Source organism: Ornithorhynchus anatinus, chromosome 21 (assembly GCF_004115215.2).
Source record: "Ornithorhynchus anatinus isolate Pmale09 chromosome 21, mOrnAna1.pri.v4, whole genome shotgun sequence".
NCBI lineage: Eukaryota > Metazoa > Chordata > Mammalia > Monotremata > Ornithorhynchidae > Ornithorhynchus > Ornithorhynchus anatinus.
The window spans coordinates 3723813-3739001 of NC_041748.1; the positions used below are offsets into that span (position 1 = coordinate 3723813).

The 15189-nt window shown below is 49.2% G+C and overlaps 1 protein-coding gene and 1 long non-coding RNA gene across 42 annotated transcripts in view; one reads left to right on the forward strand and one right to left on the reverse strand.

Moving 5' to 3' along the window:
- CLASP2 (cytoplasmic linker associated protein 2) overlaps nucleotides 1-15189 on the reverse strand; it is a 175354-nt gene that overhangs the window by 98064 nt on the left and 62101 nt on the right. For 24 of the 41 annotated variants that reach the window (XM_029048859.2, XM_029048857.2, XM_029048858.2 and 21 more), the window contains exon 8: nucleotides 9912-9998. The exons of the other annotated variants lie outside the window; for them this stretch is intronic. In XM_029048859.2, coding sequence (XP_028904692.1) covers nucleotides 9912-9998 — 87 coding nt within the window. The remainder of the gene's footprint in view (nucleotides 1-9911; nucleotides 9999-15189) is intronic. 41 annotated transcript variants of the gene reach the window in all.
- On the forward strand, nucleotides 1080-6887 carry LOC120639080. The gene is made up of 3 exons (XR_005661260.1): nucleotides 1080-1436; nucleotides 5244-5374; nucleotides 6675-6887. It is a non-coding gene; the product is annotated as an uncharacterized LOC120639080 (long non-coding RNA).

Here is a 15189-nt window from a genome sequence, read left to right on the forward strand (position 1 = left end):
TCTGTGTGCCTCTGTGTATGTCTGTACAAGATGCCCAGGTGTAAAGAGAGAAAGCTTTCCTTTTTGTCTCAATAATTTATTGAGCGTCCGGATTTAAAAAAAAATAATAATCAGCTCTCCCACACGTAATTGGCAGCCGGGTTCCAGTTATACCGGTCAAACCCTCGAGCAGAACCTAGACGGCTACGTCTTGGAAACGACGTGCGTAAGCGTGCCGTCTTAATATTTTCCTTTTAATTGCTAAAATGGAAAAAATAAATCTAAACCTTCACCAATCGCTCATGCATTTTATGAAACGGCCCACCTTCAGGTCAGGGGGGAGTAGTCGACGTCTTTTTAGAGAAACGCAGGAGAGGCCCCACCTTTTTCTGCCATTCGTGCATTGTGCCCTTCGTTACGGACAAGGGAGCGAGTGGTCTCCTCTAGGACCCTGCACACTCCAACCTGTGGTTCGTATTGCAAACAAGACGGGTGAGGCCGGGAAACGCCTGCCAGGCAGATGTCGGTGGGTTTTCTTCCTCTAAATCTACCATTTTCCTCATGTACCATTTTAAAAGCATCCAAGGAATCAATTTTTCACTTGAAAGGGTTGCTCGGCTTCCTACCATTCAGAGTACTCCAATAATATACATCCGTGGGGGGGGGGGGGGGGGATTTTTTTTTTTTTTTTTTTTTGCTGCACTAGATAATCTGCTGGAAAGTAACCTTTCAGTTCAAGATTTTTCCCCTAAATGCCGCAACACCCTTGGAAAAAACAGGCACGCCGAACAAAGATTTTCTTTTTATATAAAAAGACATGGTTTACTTGAATCGATATGCTTAGCAACAATGTTTCACACCCTGTGACAGCCAAAAAGAGGGGGGAAAAAAAAAATCACAAGGCAACCCCTGCTCTTTTAAGGAATTGCCAACGTGCAATCTTTACCTTGTCCAAAAGGGTCCTATAAATTGCTTGTTTCCGTGTAGACGTTCTATAAGGAGGAATGGGGCTGAGGGGATGCCCGTGTGTAAACACATACACCCATCGGAACTCAGAGAAAGGCAATGAAACATGCAGTATTCCATGAGTTTCCATGGGAACAAGGCTCTATCCCGACACACAAGAACTGGGAGGGGAGGCTTCAAACCTCAGAAACGGAGTTAACTCTTGAGGTGACCAAAATGATGAGGAATGAATTCTTCTGCATTCCTTCCAAGTGGCAGATTAGATCTTGACCTTAAGGGAGAGGAATCAACAAAGGCGACAATTCACTATTGTGTGAACCATGGCCCCGGATCTCCTTCCCTCCCAGTTGGCTGTTTCTAGGCCTTTACAGCGCTGGGCGGGGTTGGAATTTCAGCAAACCCCAAATCAAGGGCTTTTCTAACACCGCAGGTGATGCGACAGCAGCGTTGACCGAATGACCGGGGCGGCAAGAGACCACTTTGGCGTACGGGTAGGGAACGGTAGTTATACGCGTAGAAAAGAGGCCGGCATCGGCCACGGGAAAGAAAGAGTCACCGCACCCCAATCGCCAGCAATCGACAGGATGTAATGAGCAGTACACTAAGTCCTCCGGAGACTAAAACCGAATGCGATCCTATAGGGATGAGGACGGGGACTGACCGAGTCTACTGTATTTTACTCTCCCAAATCCTCAAGACAGTGCTTTCTGCCCACGGTGAGCGCTCAGTAAATACCACCGATCGCACTTGAGAAGCACCGTGGCCTAATGGTTTGTGCACGGGTCTGGAAGTCAGAAGGACCTGGGTAGTAAGTCGCTTCACTTCTCTGGGCCTCAGTTTCTTCATCTGAAAAATGGGGATTAAGACTGGGAGCCCAAAGGGGTCAGGGGCTGTGCCCAACCTGACTTGCTTGTATCCACCCCAGCGCTCAGTATATATCATTTGAAACTGTAAAAAATGGGTTGAGAGCCTACTGTATGACATTACCTCATTACAGCAGGGGTTTCTGCAGCACTCCAAGCGTCGTGCAAATTGCTCAATGAACACCATTGAGTGATGGCATTACGTTACACGGGAGTCTATTGGACTACTCCTGAACCTAGAGACTTCCAGAGCCATCCCGGTTTCTGCAGAGCCATGTATTACCCTATACGGGCAAATCACTTCACTTTTCCAGACTTCAATTCCCTCATCTGCAAAGGTGGGGAGTGGTGGGGGGGGGGTCCCAATACCTCTTCTCCTTCCTACCTAAACTGTGAGCCCCATGTGGGATCAGATTATTTTGTATCTACCCCCGGGGTTTGGTACAGTCTATGGCACTGTGAGCGCTTAACAAATATCACAATTATTATTTTCGTTATAAATTCTCACTTGGGCTGGGCAACTCCAATATTTGTAACTGCTGTCTCCCTCTGACATCGGGAAGAAGGGTGGCCTACGCGGAAAAAGCACGGGTCTGGGAGATAGAGGACTTGGGCTCTAATCTGCTGTGTGACCTCGGGCAAGTCGCTGCACTCTCTGGGCCTCACTTTCTTCCTCTGCAAAATGGGGATTCGGTGCCTGTTCTGCATCCTCAGACCGTGAGTCCCGTGTGGGGCAAGGACTGTGTCCGACCCGATTATCTTCTATCTACCCCTGCGCTTAGAAGAGTGCCTGGCCCATCGTAAGTGCTTAACAAATATGGTAATTTTTATCATTATTAATTTTATTAGGCTCTATAAGCCATCTGGAACCAGCCTTGCATACAGATTATAGTCAGAGTTGTTACTGTGTGCGCACAGCACTCTAACCGGGCTTAGTAAATGTACACATTGTACACTTGGAAATCACGACAAAAAATGTTCTAAGGAGTGTTCCAGAGGTGAATCCTACCTTTTGACATTTGAATGCTTAAAAACATCACCTCCAAAAAGCACACACACCTTCCTTTTCCAACTTGACCACATTCACAATATTTACTCACATTACTGCCGCCCTTTTGCTCAATTACGTCACCAAAACATAAGAGGGGCTATTGTGCGGGTCATATAAGAATGATGATAATTGTGCTACTTATTAAGCGCTTACTATGAGCCAGGCGCTGAACAAAGCGCTGGGGTGGATACGAGCAAATCAGGTTGGACACAGTCCCTGTCCCGACTGGGGCTCACAGTCTCAGTCCCCATTTTACAGATGACGTAAAGGAGGCACAGGGAAGCGAAGCGACTTGCCCAGTGTCTCAGAGCAGACAAGTGATGGAGTCAGGATTAGAACCCACGACCTTCTGACCCCCCGGGTCCGTGCTCTAGCCATTACGCCATGCTGCTTCTCCATTAATGTGTGTGCCACGTAAGAATTAAGTCCTGAAATGAGGGGAGGAGAAGAACGTAAGAAAAAAAGAAAGGAGGGGGAGTAAGGAAGGGATTAAGAAGAGAAAGGCAAGAAGCCGCACAAGAGACACCCCATGAATTAACTCCAGCCTCTCCTGCTGGGCTGGCCCGTTCTCACTTGTCCCTCTGATTTGAAATTAGAAACTCCCAGGTGCTGCATTCAAACACCACATGAATGAATTCCAGCCAGTCCCACCGCGCCGGCCCATTCTCGCTTTCCCCCATCTCCCCTGGCAGCCTGTGGGAATAAACCCTCCTCTCCCTCACCCTGCTTTCCCCTTCTCACTCTTCTGCTCTTCCTTCCTCAAATCGCATCCACCCAGAAGCACAGTGGAGGGCCTGGCACACGGTAAGCGCTTAAATGCCATAATCATCATCATCGTCTACTTCTGCCCCCAAAATCGTGGTGGAGACAATTATACGGTATCTTGAAATCAGCTTTGTTCAAATATTTTCTCAGAGGCAAATGCAATGGGACCTCGGAAGGTTTGAAATTGAAACTGAAGAGGAACCGATTATAAATAAATCTCAACTCTTTCAAGGAAAACAAGTGGGTGCTTTTTAATCCCGGCAGTACGGTTCTTGCGTTTTCCAAGTAATCTCGGGTTAGAGCCGAGGCAGAAATGTCACATCTCTCCTTTTACCGGCCAAGATGTGAAAATGAGGCTATTTTACTCATGGCATCAACAACCCGCTGTGTGCAGGAGGAGCTGCCGGGGAGCTAGGAGGAGCAGGCGAATAACCCGGCAAAAGCGGGGTCTGATAAGTTCATTACAGGCGGGAAATGTGTCTGCCAACTCCCGAGCGCTTACTACAGTGCTGTCCACGCAGTAAGCACTCAATATCTTTGAGTTTCCAAGAGAGGGTGGTCAACCGAATCGAAGAGGCAAAGGCCATTAAAACGCGTCTGAGGCAGTAGTAGGGATACTATTTATTACGTACTTGCCGTGTGCAGAGCCCTGTGCTAAGCGCTAGGAGAGAATAGACGGGTGGCAATTAAACACGGCCTCTGCCTCGCGGCACGGCCCGCAGCCCCAAGAGTTTAAGTGAGGGGAAGGGATTGCAGGCAGATACGTCAGGCGTGATGACGGCATCCGAGAGGCCAGGCGGGATTAGGCCGGAAAGAGCCCGTTGGATTTGGCTGAGAAGAAATCATTGATGACTTAAGACGGTGTCATCTGATCGGGGAGAAAGAGGGATATATATACCACTGATTGTGCATATATACATATATGTATGTATACATACAGACATACACACACACACACATATATACACACACACATACACATATATACATATATATACACATGCAGGGTATATATATATATATATATACACACACACACACACACATATATATACGCAATCAATGGAATTTAGTGAGTGATTCTTGCGTTGAGAGCACTGCAGTAAGCGCTTGGGAGAGCATTCATTCATTCAATAGTATTTACTGAGCGCTTACTACGTGCAGAGCACTGTACTAAGCACTTGGAATGTACAAATCGGTAACAGATAAAGACAGTCCCTGCCCTTTGAAGGGCTTACGGTCTAATCGGGAGACTTGGTAGACAATTTCCCTGCCCACAAGAAGCTTAGTCTAGAGGGGCAACAGTGTAGTGGGTCAAGAAGAGAGTTGGTGAAAATGAATTATTATTAAATTATTATTAATAATAATAATAATGGTATTTGTTAAGCACTTACTATGGGCCAGGTACTGCGCCAGGTGGTAGGGTGGATACAAGCAGAGTGGGTTGGGCACGGGCCCTGCCCCACATGGGGCTCACGGTCTTCGTGCCCATTTTACAGATGAGGGAACCGAAGCCCGGAGAGGTGAAATCGCTTGCCCAAGGTCACACAGCAGACAAGAGGCAGAGCCGAGACTAGAACCCAGGTCCTTCTGACTCCGGTCTATGCTCTATCCACCAGGTCGCGCTACGTCCCACATCGGAGCTCTGGACAAACTGCCCTGCCTCCTCAGCCTTGCCCAGGAAGGAAGAGAAGAGACCGGCTGGGTAAGGAAATCCCTCGGGCCCCGGACATCCCCGGCTGATGATCGGGTAAGTCCCGGGACTTGCAGGAGACCAAATGTCAAGTGATTTGGGGTAAGTCACTTAACCTCTCTGTGCCTCAGTTACCTCATCTGTAAAATGGGGATTAAAACTGAGAGCCCCACCTGGGACAGGTTCTGTGTCTAACCCGATTATCTCGTCTCTACCCTAGCTCTCAGTACAGTGCCCGACACACAGCGGGCGCTTAAATACCATAAAAACGAGAGCGTTTCTCCAAAATGTGGGGAATTTGGCACTGCGACGTAGGGTGAGGAAAATGGCGTTTGACTCTGTGTGGAGACTGCCTGTGAACTGTGTAGTTCAAAAGTTTATGTAGGACTCCGGTGAAAATCTAATATCCTGCGGAAGATCCGGGGTGAGCAAGACAGATACATGGCAGGATGGGTTAGTCTGGATCACGGGAGCGAGGCAGCCATAACTCAATAATAATAATAACAATAATAATAACAGTATTTAAGTGCTTACTACGTGCAAAGCACTGTTCTAAGCGCTGGGGGGGGAGATACAAGGTGATCGTGTTGAAGTGAAGGGACCTGCCCGAGGTCACAGCAGACAAGTAGCAGAGACGGGGTTGGCATCCAGGTCCTCTCACTCCCAGGCCTGTGCTCTATCTACTAGGCCACCAGGCTCTTAAAGAAACAACTCACTAAAAGAGTTAGTGTATATTGTATTCCTTTGTCACCTCAATAAATGCCTCCACTCACACCAAAGTATTCATTCATTCATTCGATAGGATTTATCGAGCGCTTACTATGTGCAGAGCACTGGACTAAGCGCTTGGAATGGACAAATCGGCAACAGATAGAGAAAATCCCTGCCCTCCGACGGGCTTACGGTCTAATCGGGGGAGACAAACGTCTCCACTCACACCGAACACTAAGCCGTGTTTTTACAAATGTTCTTCCCCACATGCTCACCTCCTTCCTCAAAGTAACAAGTGCTTTTAGTTAGGAACTGGTATAAATGAGAACTTCAAGGGAGAATTCCGATCTTTACGATCAAATCTTACAAATTAACCACCGCTCTTCGAATCCACTTATGGAATGGTTTCCGTGTGCACAACCAAATTCCTCAAGTCCATACATTTTGTAGAACTTTTAACCATCTTTCTCCAATTGAGAATATTTAACATTTGGCCACAAGAAACAATATTCCCCGAATCAACCACTTCTGTCAAACCAGCAAATATATCCACTTCGATAAACTACATTCTTAAAACATCTTGAAATACATTAGCGAGCCTCCCTAGAAAATGTAAGCTTGCCGTTTCGGTTTTTCAATCTTGTAGGGGCCAAGCAAGAAAGTGAAAAAATTATTAAAATTAAAACCGAAGAGTTACTTTGGCAAAAATAAAAAATACAACAGAAAAGCAAAAGAATGGCGTCGAGCATCTTGGTGTCCAAATGACAACAGTTTGGAGAATGCGTAAGACACAAAAACCTTGCAGAGTTGAACTGATGAAAAAAGAATCTGTCACATAAAAATCAAATGATAAGCTCAATAGCGTTCCACTTCTTTTGGGAATTGAGTGTTGTTCCAGATGGGGACATGTCTACCAACTCTGTTCCGTGGTACTTTTCCACACGTTTATTACGGCGCTCTGCACACGATATATCATTGATTGACTGATTTCCGACCAGATACAGGGTCATTAGTAAAGGATGTTAACCCTGAAAGAGAAGCAAGTACTTATCTCAGAAATGGAGGACCGAGAAAAGGAATCAATATAAAGAGTACAGTAGGCTGTTGCACAATGGGCATCGGTAAAATATTTTTGCCATAATTAATGCTCTCATTCAGCACAATCTGAGGACTCGCTCTGGGTGCAGTACTATATTGGAGCTTGGGAAAGTTCAATAAGACTCTGCCTTCAAGGTGCTTACGAACTTTTGGGGGGAAGGGAGGGAAAAAAAATCAATAAATCAATCATAATTCTTAATAATTAAAAATCACAGCATTCGTTAAGCCCTTACTATGTGCCGAGCACCACGCTACGCACTGGGGTAGATACAGGTTCATCAGGTCAGACACTGTCCCTGTCCCACATGGTGCTCACGCTCTCATCCCCATTTTACAGATGAGGTAACGGAGGCACAGAGAAATTAACAGACTTGCCGAAGGTCACACGGCAGACGTGGAGGAGCCAGGATTAGAACCCAGGTCCTTCTGCCTCCAAAGCCCGTGCTCTATCCACTAAGCCCCAGGGCGGAGCACCATACTAAGCTCTTGGCAGAGTACAACGTAACAGAGTCGGCAGACATGCTCCTTGCCCAGAAGGATCTTATATAGAGGGAGACGGACATTAAAATTAAAATAATTTACAGATATGTACGTGGGTGCTCTGGGGCCGAGGGAAGGGGCAACCCAAATGTTGCAAGGTACCATTAAAAAAAAGAGTATTTCTTCGGCGCTTACTATACCGTGTGCCAGGCATTGTACTAAGCACTGGGGTGAATGCAAGCTAACCACATTGGACACAGTCCCTGTCCCCAATGGGCTCACAGTCTTAACCCCCATTTTACAGGTGAGGTCTCGGTGGCGCAGAGAAGTGACTTGCCCAAGGACAGGCAGCAGAAAAGTGGCGGAGCCGGGATTAGAACCTAGGCCCTCTAACTCCCAGGCCAGGGCTCTATCCGCTAGACAACACCGCCTCTCGGGTAGACAATAGACAGTAATATAATTACTATTAAATTTAAGGGATTCCCAAGAGCAACCAAAAATTGATTCCATAAAATAATCCAAGAGATTCACAGGAAACATTTACTTTTCCAACTGACAACCACTTTTCCAACTGACACAGGTGTGTCATAAATTGTTTCAGGATGCCTTATCTATTTTCATTCATTCAAGCACATTTATCGAGCGCTCACCGGGTGCCGAGCTGAGCACTTGGGAAGTACAATTCGGCAACAGAGAGAGACAATCCCTACCCAACATCGGGCTCACAGTGTAGAAGAGGGAGACAGACCACAAAACAAAACAGGTAGACAGGCATCACTACCATCAAAATAAACAGAACCACAGAACGGTGCACATCATTAATAAACAGAGCGATAAAATACGTACAAACACACACCAGTGCTGTGGGGAGGGGAAGGGGGTAGAGCAGAGGGAGGGAGTAGGGGTGACGGGGAGGGGAGGAGGAGCAGAGGGAAAGGGAGGGCTCAGTCTGGGAGGGCCTCCCGGAGGAGGTGACCTTTCAGTAGGGCTTTGAAGAGGGGAAGAGAGCGAGTTTGGCAGATGATAATAATAATGCTGGTATTTGTTAAGCGCTTACTACGTGCAGAGCACCGTTCTAAGCGCTGGGGGAGATACAGGGTCATCAGGTTGTCCCACGTGAGGCTCGCGGTCAATCCCCATTTTACAGATGAGGTCACGGAGGCCCAGCGAAGTGAAGTGACTCGCCCGCAGTCACACAGCTGACAAGTGCCCGAGCCGGGAGTCGAACCCACGATCTCTGACTCCGAAGCCCGGGCTCTTTCCACTGAGCCACGCTGCTTCCCCCAGGTGAGCGGGGAGGACATTCCAGGTTAGAGGTAGGACGCGGGCCAGGGGTCGACGGCGGGCCAGGCGCGCACGAGGGGCCGTGAGGAGGTGAGCGGCAGAGGAGCGGAGTGTGCGGGCTGGGCTGTAGGAGGCGAGAAGGGAGGTGAGGTAAGAGGGGGCAAGGGGATGGACAGCTTTGAAGCCAAGAGTGAGGAGGAGTTGCAAAAATATGGAACGCTTCACAAATATCTGACCTGTGCCAAGCAACCACTGAGCTCCTGAGCCAATCGACGGCCCCTTTCGGAGTGCTTAGCTCTACCGAGCACTCGGGACCGTACAACAGAGTTGGTAGACGTATTCCCTACCTGCGACGAGTTGACGGTCTGGAGCGAGAGGCGCATATTGAAACGAGTTACGGACACGTACCGAAACGCTCTGAGGCTGAGCGGAGGGTGAGGGGCAAAGGCTTAGAGGGAATGGACCCAAATGCACAGGTGATGCAGAAAGGAGTGGGGAAAATGAGAACTTAGCTGGGCAAGGCCTCTTGGAGGAGATGGGATCTTAGGAAGGCTTTGAAGGCGGGGAGAGCGGCGGGTTGTCAGATATGAAGACGGAGGGAGTTCCAGGCCAGAGGGAGAAGGTGGGCGTGGGCTCATTCTCTCATTCGATCGTATTTATTCAGCGCTTACTGGGTGTACGGAGCAGATGGAGGGTGCGATGCAATCAACGGAAACATTCCCTGCCTAAAACGAGCTTACAGTCTAAAAGCAGGGTCACAGACATTGATCTAAACAAATAAATTGCAGACACAGACATGAGTGCTTTGGAGCGGGGAGGGGGGTGAACAAAGGGAGCAAGTCGGGGCGACGCGGAAGGGAGCGGAAGAGGAAACGGGGCTTAGTCAGGGAAGGTCTTTCGGGGGAGACGTGTTTTCAGTAAGGCTTGAGGGGGCAGGGAGAGTAACTACACTCTGGGCGGGCATTCCCCCACTCGCTCGACTAACACCGCTTTCCGGATCGTGTTCGAGAGTGAAACTCACCTCCTCTGAGGTCCATCTTGCAAGTCGGTTTCCTCGGCAGCACTGCGCTGCAAGTTCGGGGCAGTACTCCAGCACTCGATACAATGCCTGGGACATAGTAAGCGCTTAAGTACCACCCAAAACCCGACTCTCCCCCCGCTCACACCGCTCCACCAGTTGGGAACGCGGGCAATCCATCGACGGTATTTACCGGGCGCTAACGGTACGCAGAGCCCGTACTAAGCACTTGGGAGGGTACAGTGTAAGCTGGTGGACGTGATCCCTGCTCAGGGGGAGTTTACGGTCTACAGGCGGAGACAGGCTTCAAAATGAATTAAAGACGGGGGAAACGGGAAGAACGCAGGGATATGCACGTAAATCCAAGTCCCTCCCTGCCTAATCCAGAAGACGGGAGCTCTCCCCACCTTCGACGCCCTCATAAAATCCCATCTCTTCCGACAAGTCTTCCCCAGTGAAATCCCCAGCATTCCAAGACAAGTGAACCCATCAGCTACCTCTTCCAGCACCCGTACGTTTAATTGAACACTTTCGGGGAAGCTTCTAGAGGGCAGAGAACGTGCCTTGAGCTTCTTTCCTACATTCCCAAACATTCAGTACAGCGCGCTGCACCGGGCGCTCAACAGTGGCAACGACAGTTATTAAAGGGCGTTGGGAGAGAGTGCGCATAAGGCCCAGACCCCATCCCTCGGGGAGAATTTCGATCAGTGAAACTACTGGAACACAACAATGCCTTTTTGCCTATCTTTAATACTGGCCTCTTTCAAAAGCATTCCATTCTTATCAATTTTACCCTTATCTAGTACAGCCCTAGCAAGGATTCAGGGAACTGTGAAGTCCAGGGCCGGCGAGGCATGTCTTCACTACCTGGTTTTGTTCCAGCCTCAGCCCAGGGGCCTGAAGTCCCCCGTTCTATTGTGGAACAGAAGGAAATTCCCCTTTGTCCGGCTCCTCTTTGGCAACAACCTCCAATTTTGGAAATGCTAACAGAGCCTCTTCGTTTATTGTTTCTTTTCCCCCCAGCTAGGTCACCTCATCTGTAAATCGGGGATTAAGGCTGTGAGCCCCAGCTGGGACAGGGACTGAGTCTAATCCGATAAGCTCGTATCTACCCCCCAGCGCTTAGCACGGTGCCTGTAACATAGTAAGCGCTTAACAAATACCGTTTTTTAAAAAAAAAGGTCATCTTCAGCAATACTCACTACTGTGCGTGGAGCACTACCTTATGCATTTGGAAAAGTTCCGCAGAAGCAAGAAACATGACCTCTCTTTTAAGGGGGCTAGACTCTAACGGGCAGACGCGGACAGCGGCGGCGATCGATCAACGGTATTTGCCGAGTGCTTACTATGTGCGGAACCCTGTACTGAGCGCTTGGGAGAGGACGACGCAATCAGTAGGCCCGGTCCCTGTCCATGATGAGCTTACGTGCTAATAAGAAAGATAGAGCCACATCAAAGAGCAAGAGAAGAGGTAGATGCCCAGCAGATCAGGATCAGGAGAAGCAGCGTGGCTCAGTGGAAAGAGCCCGGGTTTGGGAGTCAGAGGTCCTGGGTTCTAATCTCGACTCCGCCACTTGTCTGTTGGGCGAACTTGGGCGAGCCACTTAACTTCTCTGGGCCTCAGTTACCTCATCTGTAAAACGGGGATTGAAACCGTGAGCCCCACGGGGGACAATCCGATTCCCTTGTATCAGTGTTTGGCGCAGTGTAAGCGCTTATCACTTAAGTGCTTCTCCCCCTCTCCCTTCCCCTCAGCGCTGTGCTCGTCTGCTCAATTGTATATATTATTTATTACCCTATTTATTTTGTTAGTGAGATGTACATCACCTTGATTCTATTTATTGCTACTGTTTTAATGAGATGCACCTCCCCCTGATTCTATTTATTGACCGTAAGCCCGTCGATGGGCAGGGACTGTATCTGTTGCCGCTCTGTACATTCCAAGCGCTTAGTACAGTGCTCTGCACATAGTAAGCGCTCAGTAAATACTATCGAATGAATGAATGAACAAATACCATTATTATTATTATCAGATGAAATGGACGAATCGATATATATATAATGGAAAAGAGAGAGATTAACTTGAGGCTGTTTAGAAATACATTAGGGCTAAGGCTGGCTATAAGGGTCATTCATTCATTCATTCAATCGGATTCACTGAGCGCTTACTGTGCGCAGAGCACTGTACTAAGCTCTTGGAAAGTACAAATCGGCAACAGAGAGAGACAATCCCTCCCCAACAACGGGTTCACGGTCTAGAAGTGATGGGACACAGGGTGTGGGGGATGGAATCAGGGACGGTCTCTGGGAGGAGATGGGATGTTGGGAAAGTCTCGAAGGGGAGCAGAGCTGAGTCCTCGTAGATCTGAACGGGTCGGGAAGTCCAGGCAGGGGGAAACGCAAGGGATCGGGAGGTTTGAGTGAAGAGACTCAAGAACTGCTAAAAGGCTCGCCTGGGAAGAATCAAGAGGGTGAGACGGGGAGCAGCATCTGAACAAAGTCAACCTATAAAATGGGGCAAAACCAGTGAAGTGCGGGGAAGCTGATGGTATACGGCGTCTGCCTGAGGAACGGAAACGGGTAACCGAAGGAAGTGAGGAGGAAAGATGTGCCCTCCGTACTGGTCCGCTCAACTGTATATACTTTCATTACCCTATTTATTTTGTTAACGAGATGCACATCGCCTTGATTCCATTTATTTGCTATTGTTTTAATGAGACGTTCATCCCCTCGATTCTATTTATTGCCATTGCTCCCGTCTGTCCGTCTCCCCCGATCAGACCGTAAGCCCGTCAGAGGGCAGGGACTGCCTGTCTGCTACCGATTTGTCCATTCCAAGCGCTTAGTACAGTGCTCTGCACATAGTGAGCGCTCAATAAATACGACTGAATGAATGAATGGCCTCGAGTAGCATTTTCACACTCCTGCTTGTGCCCCCTCCACGGGAGGGGGGGAGCTGAGGACATGCGACACTGGGCCGAAAGTTCCACGGGCCCTTTCCCAGTTTAATTTCTAATAGGAAGTCCAAAGAACAAGCAGGACGAGAGCAGGCAGAGGGCTACTCTCCCGAGATCCCGGCCACAGGCGAAAATACCCTACGGACAAGCAGGCGTGGGGAGAGCTTAGGGAGGTGCAAAAACTCAAAACTCTACCGGGAATCACCTGACACTCAAGTGTTCGATCATTCATTTGATCGTATTTATTGAGCACTTACTATATGCAGAGCACTGTACTGGGCACTTTGGGAAAGTACAACAACAGACACGTGCCCCGCCCACAACAAGCTTACGGTTGCCGCTACCCTGTGCCCAACTCCACCGTTCGGTGAGTGGTCGAGTATCAGGACGGCCTAGCGACAAGAGCCCGGGCTCGGGGGTCAGACGTCGGGGGTCCTGATCCCGGCTCCGCCGCTCGTCAGCTGCGTGACCTAGGGCAAGTCACTTAACTTCTCTGTGCCTCGGTTCCCTCATCTGTAAAATGGGGATGAAGACTGTGAGCCTCGCGTGGGACAACCTGACGACCTTGTATCTGCCCCGGCGCTGAGTACAGTGCCTGGGACGTTGTAAGCATTTAAATACCATAATAATAATCGGGAATTTTTTTTTTTTTAAAAAAAAAAAAGCCGTTCAGTCCATCTCTCCCCACTTCTTGAGAACCTCCACCCCATCCACCTCAACATCCAACAAAAAGTCCTGTCCATGCAGATCAAAGCACTCAATCCGCTCTCCCCCTCCTACTCCCCGACACTGATCTCCCACAGCCCGGCCCGCCCGCTTGACTCCTCCGGGGTCGGCTTACTGTACCGCGACCCTCTCATCACCGACCCCCTTTCCCCATCCTTTCCCTAGCCTGGAAGTCCCTCCGCCCTCCATGTATGCCAGACCGCTCTTGGGTAGGGATTGCCTCCATCTGTTGCCGAATCGTACTTCCTAAGCGTTCAGTATAGTGCTCTGCACACAGTAAGTGCTCAATAAATACGACTGAATGAATTCTCCCCACCTTCGAAGCCTTATTAAGGTCCCGTCTCCTCCAAGAGGTCTTCCCGGATTAAGCCCTCTTTTCCCTGGTTCCCTCTCTACTTGGCTCTGCGACCTCCGGGCAGCTGCCCTTCGCCCGGCCCTCAACCCCACACGGCACTTATGTACTTATCTATAAGTTATATTTTACGTCCTATATTAACGTTCATTCAGTAGCATTTACCGAACGCTTACTATGTGCAGGGCACCGTAGTAAGCGCTTGGAATGTGAAAATCGGTACCAGATAGAGACGGTCCCTGCCCTCTGACGGGCTTACGGTCTGATCGGGGGAGACGGACAGACGAGAACAATGGCAGTGAATGTTGGTCTCCCCCTCTGGACTTTAAGCTTATTTATTCATTCGGTCGTATTTATTGGGCGCTTACTGTGTGCAGAGCACTGTACTAAGTGCTTGGAGAGTACAACTCAGCAACAGCGCCAACCCAACAACGGGCTCACAGTCTAGAAGTTATGGGTAGGGAACACATCTACCCACTCTGTTGTTCTCTCACAAGCACTTAGTACAGTGTGCTGCACACTGTAAGGGCTCAATAAATACCAACTGATGTTGACAACGATGACCAAGATGAAGAACTGCAGCATCAGCACGATAACTAAACTGCTTTGGAAAGCAACGGCTTAGACCTCAACAGACAGGGCAACCTTTCTTTACGACTGCTCTTCGTGGGGGTCTCCGGGTGGGCTTCTCGCCTTCGCCCCCGGCAGGTGACAGACGCCAAGGGGTCCCGAGTCGATACGACAAGAGTAGCGACCTCGGGAATCCCTGGAGCGGGCTAGGATAATCCGTCAACGGTATTGACTGAGCGCTTACTGCGCGCAGAGCACTGTACTAAGCATTTGGGAGAGTCTACTCCAACAGAGCTGGTAGATAGGATTCGTCACGGGCAGGGAACAGGACTGCTAATTCCACCGTATTGTACTCTCCCAGGAGATCACTAACAATAATGTCGGCATCTGTTAAGCGCTCACTATGTGCCAAGCACTGATCTAAGCGCTCTACGGTGCTCCGCACATAGTAAGTGCTCAGATACCAACGACCGGTTGATTGACGATTCCTTACCCTCGAAGAGCTTGTAGTCTAACAAATAATAATGATGTTGGTATTTGTTAAGCGCTTACTAGGTGCAGAGCACTGTTCTAAGCGCTGGGGGAGAGACAGGGTAATCCGGTCGTCCCACGGGAGGCTCACGGTCTTCACCCCCATTTTACAGATGAGGGAACTGAGGCTCAGAGAAGTGAAGTG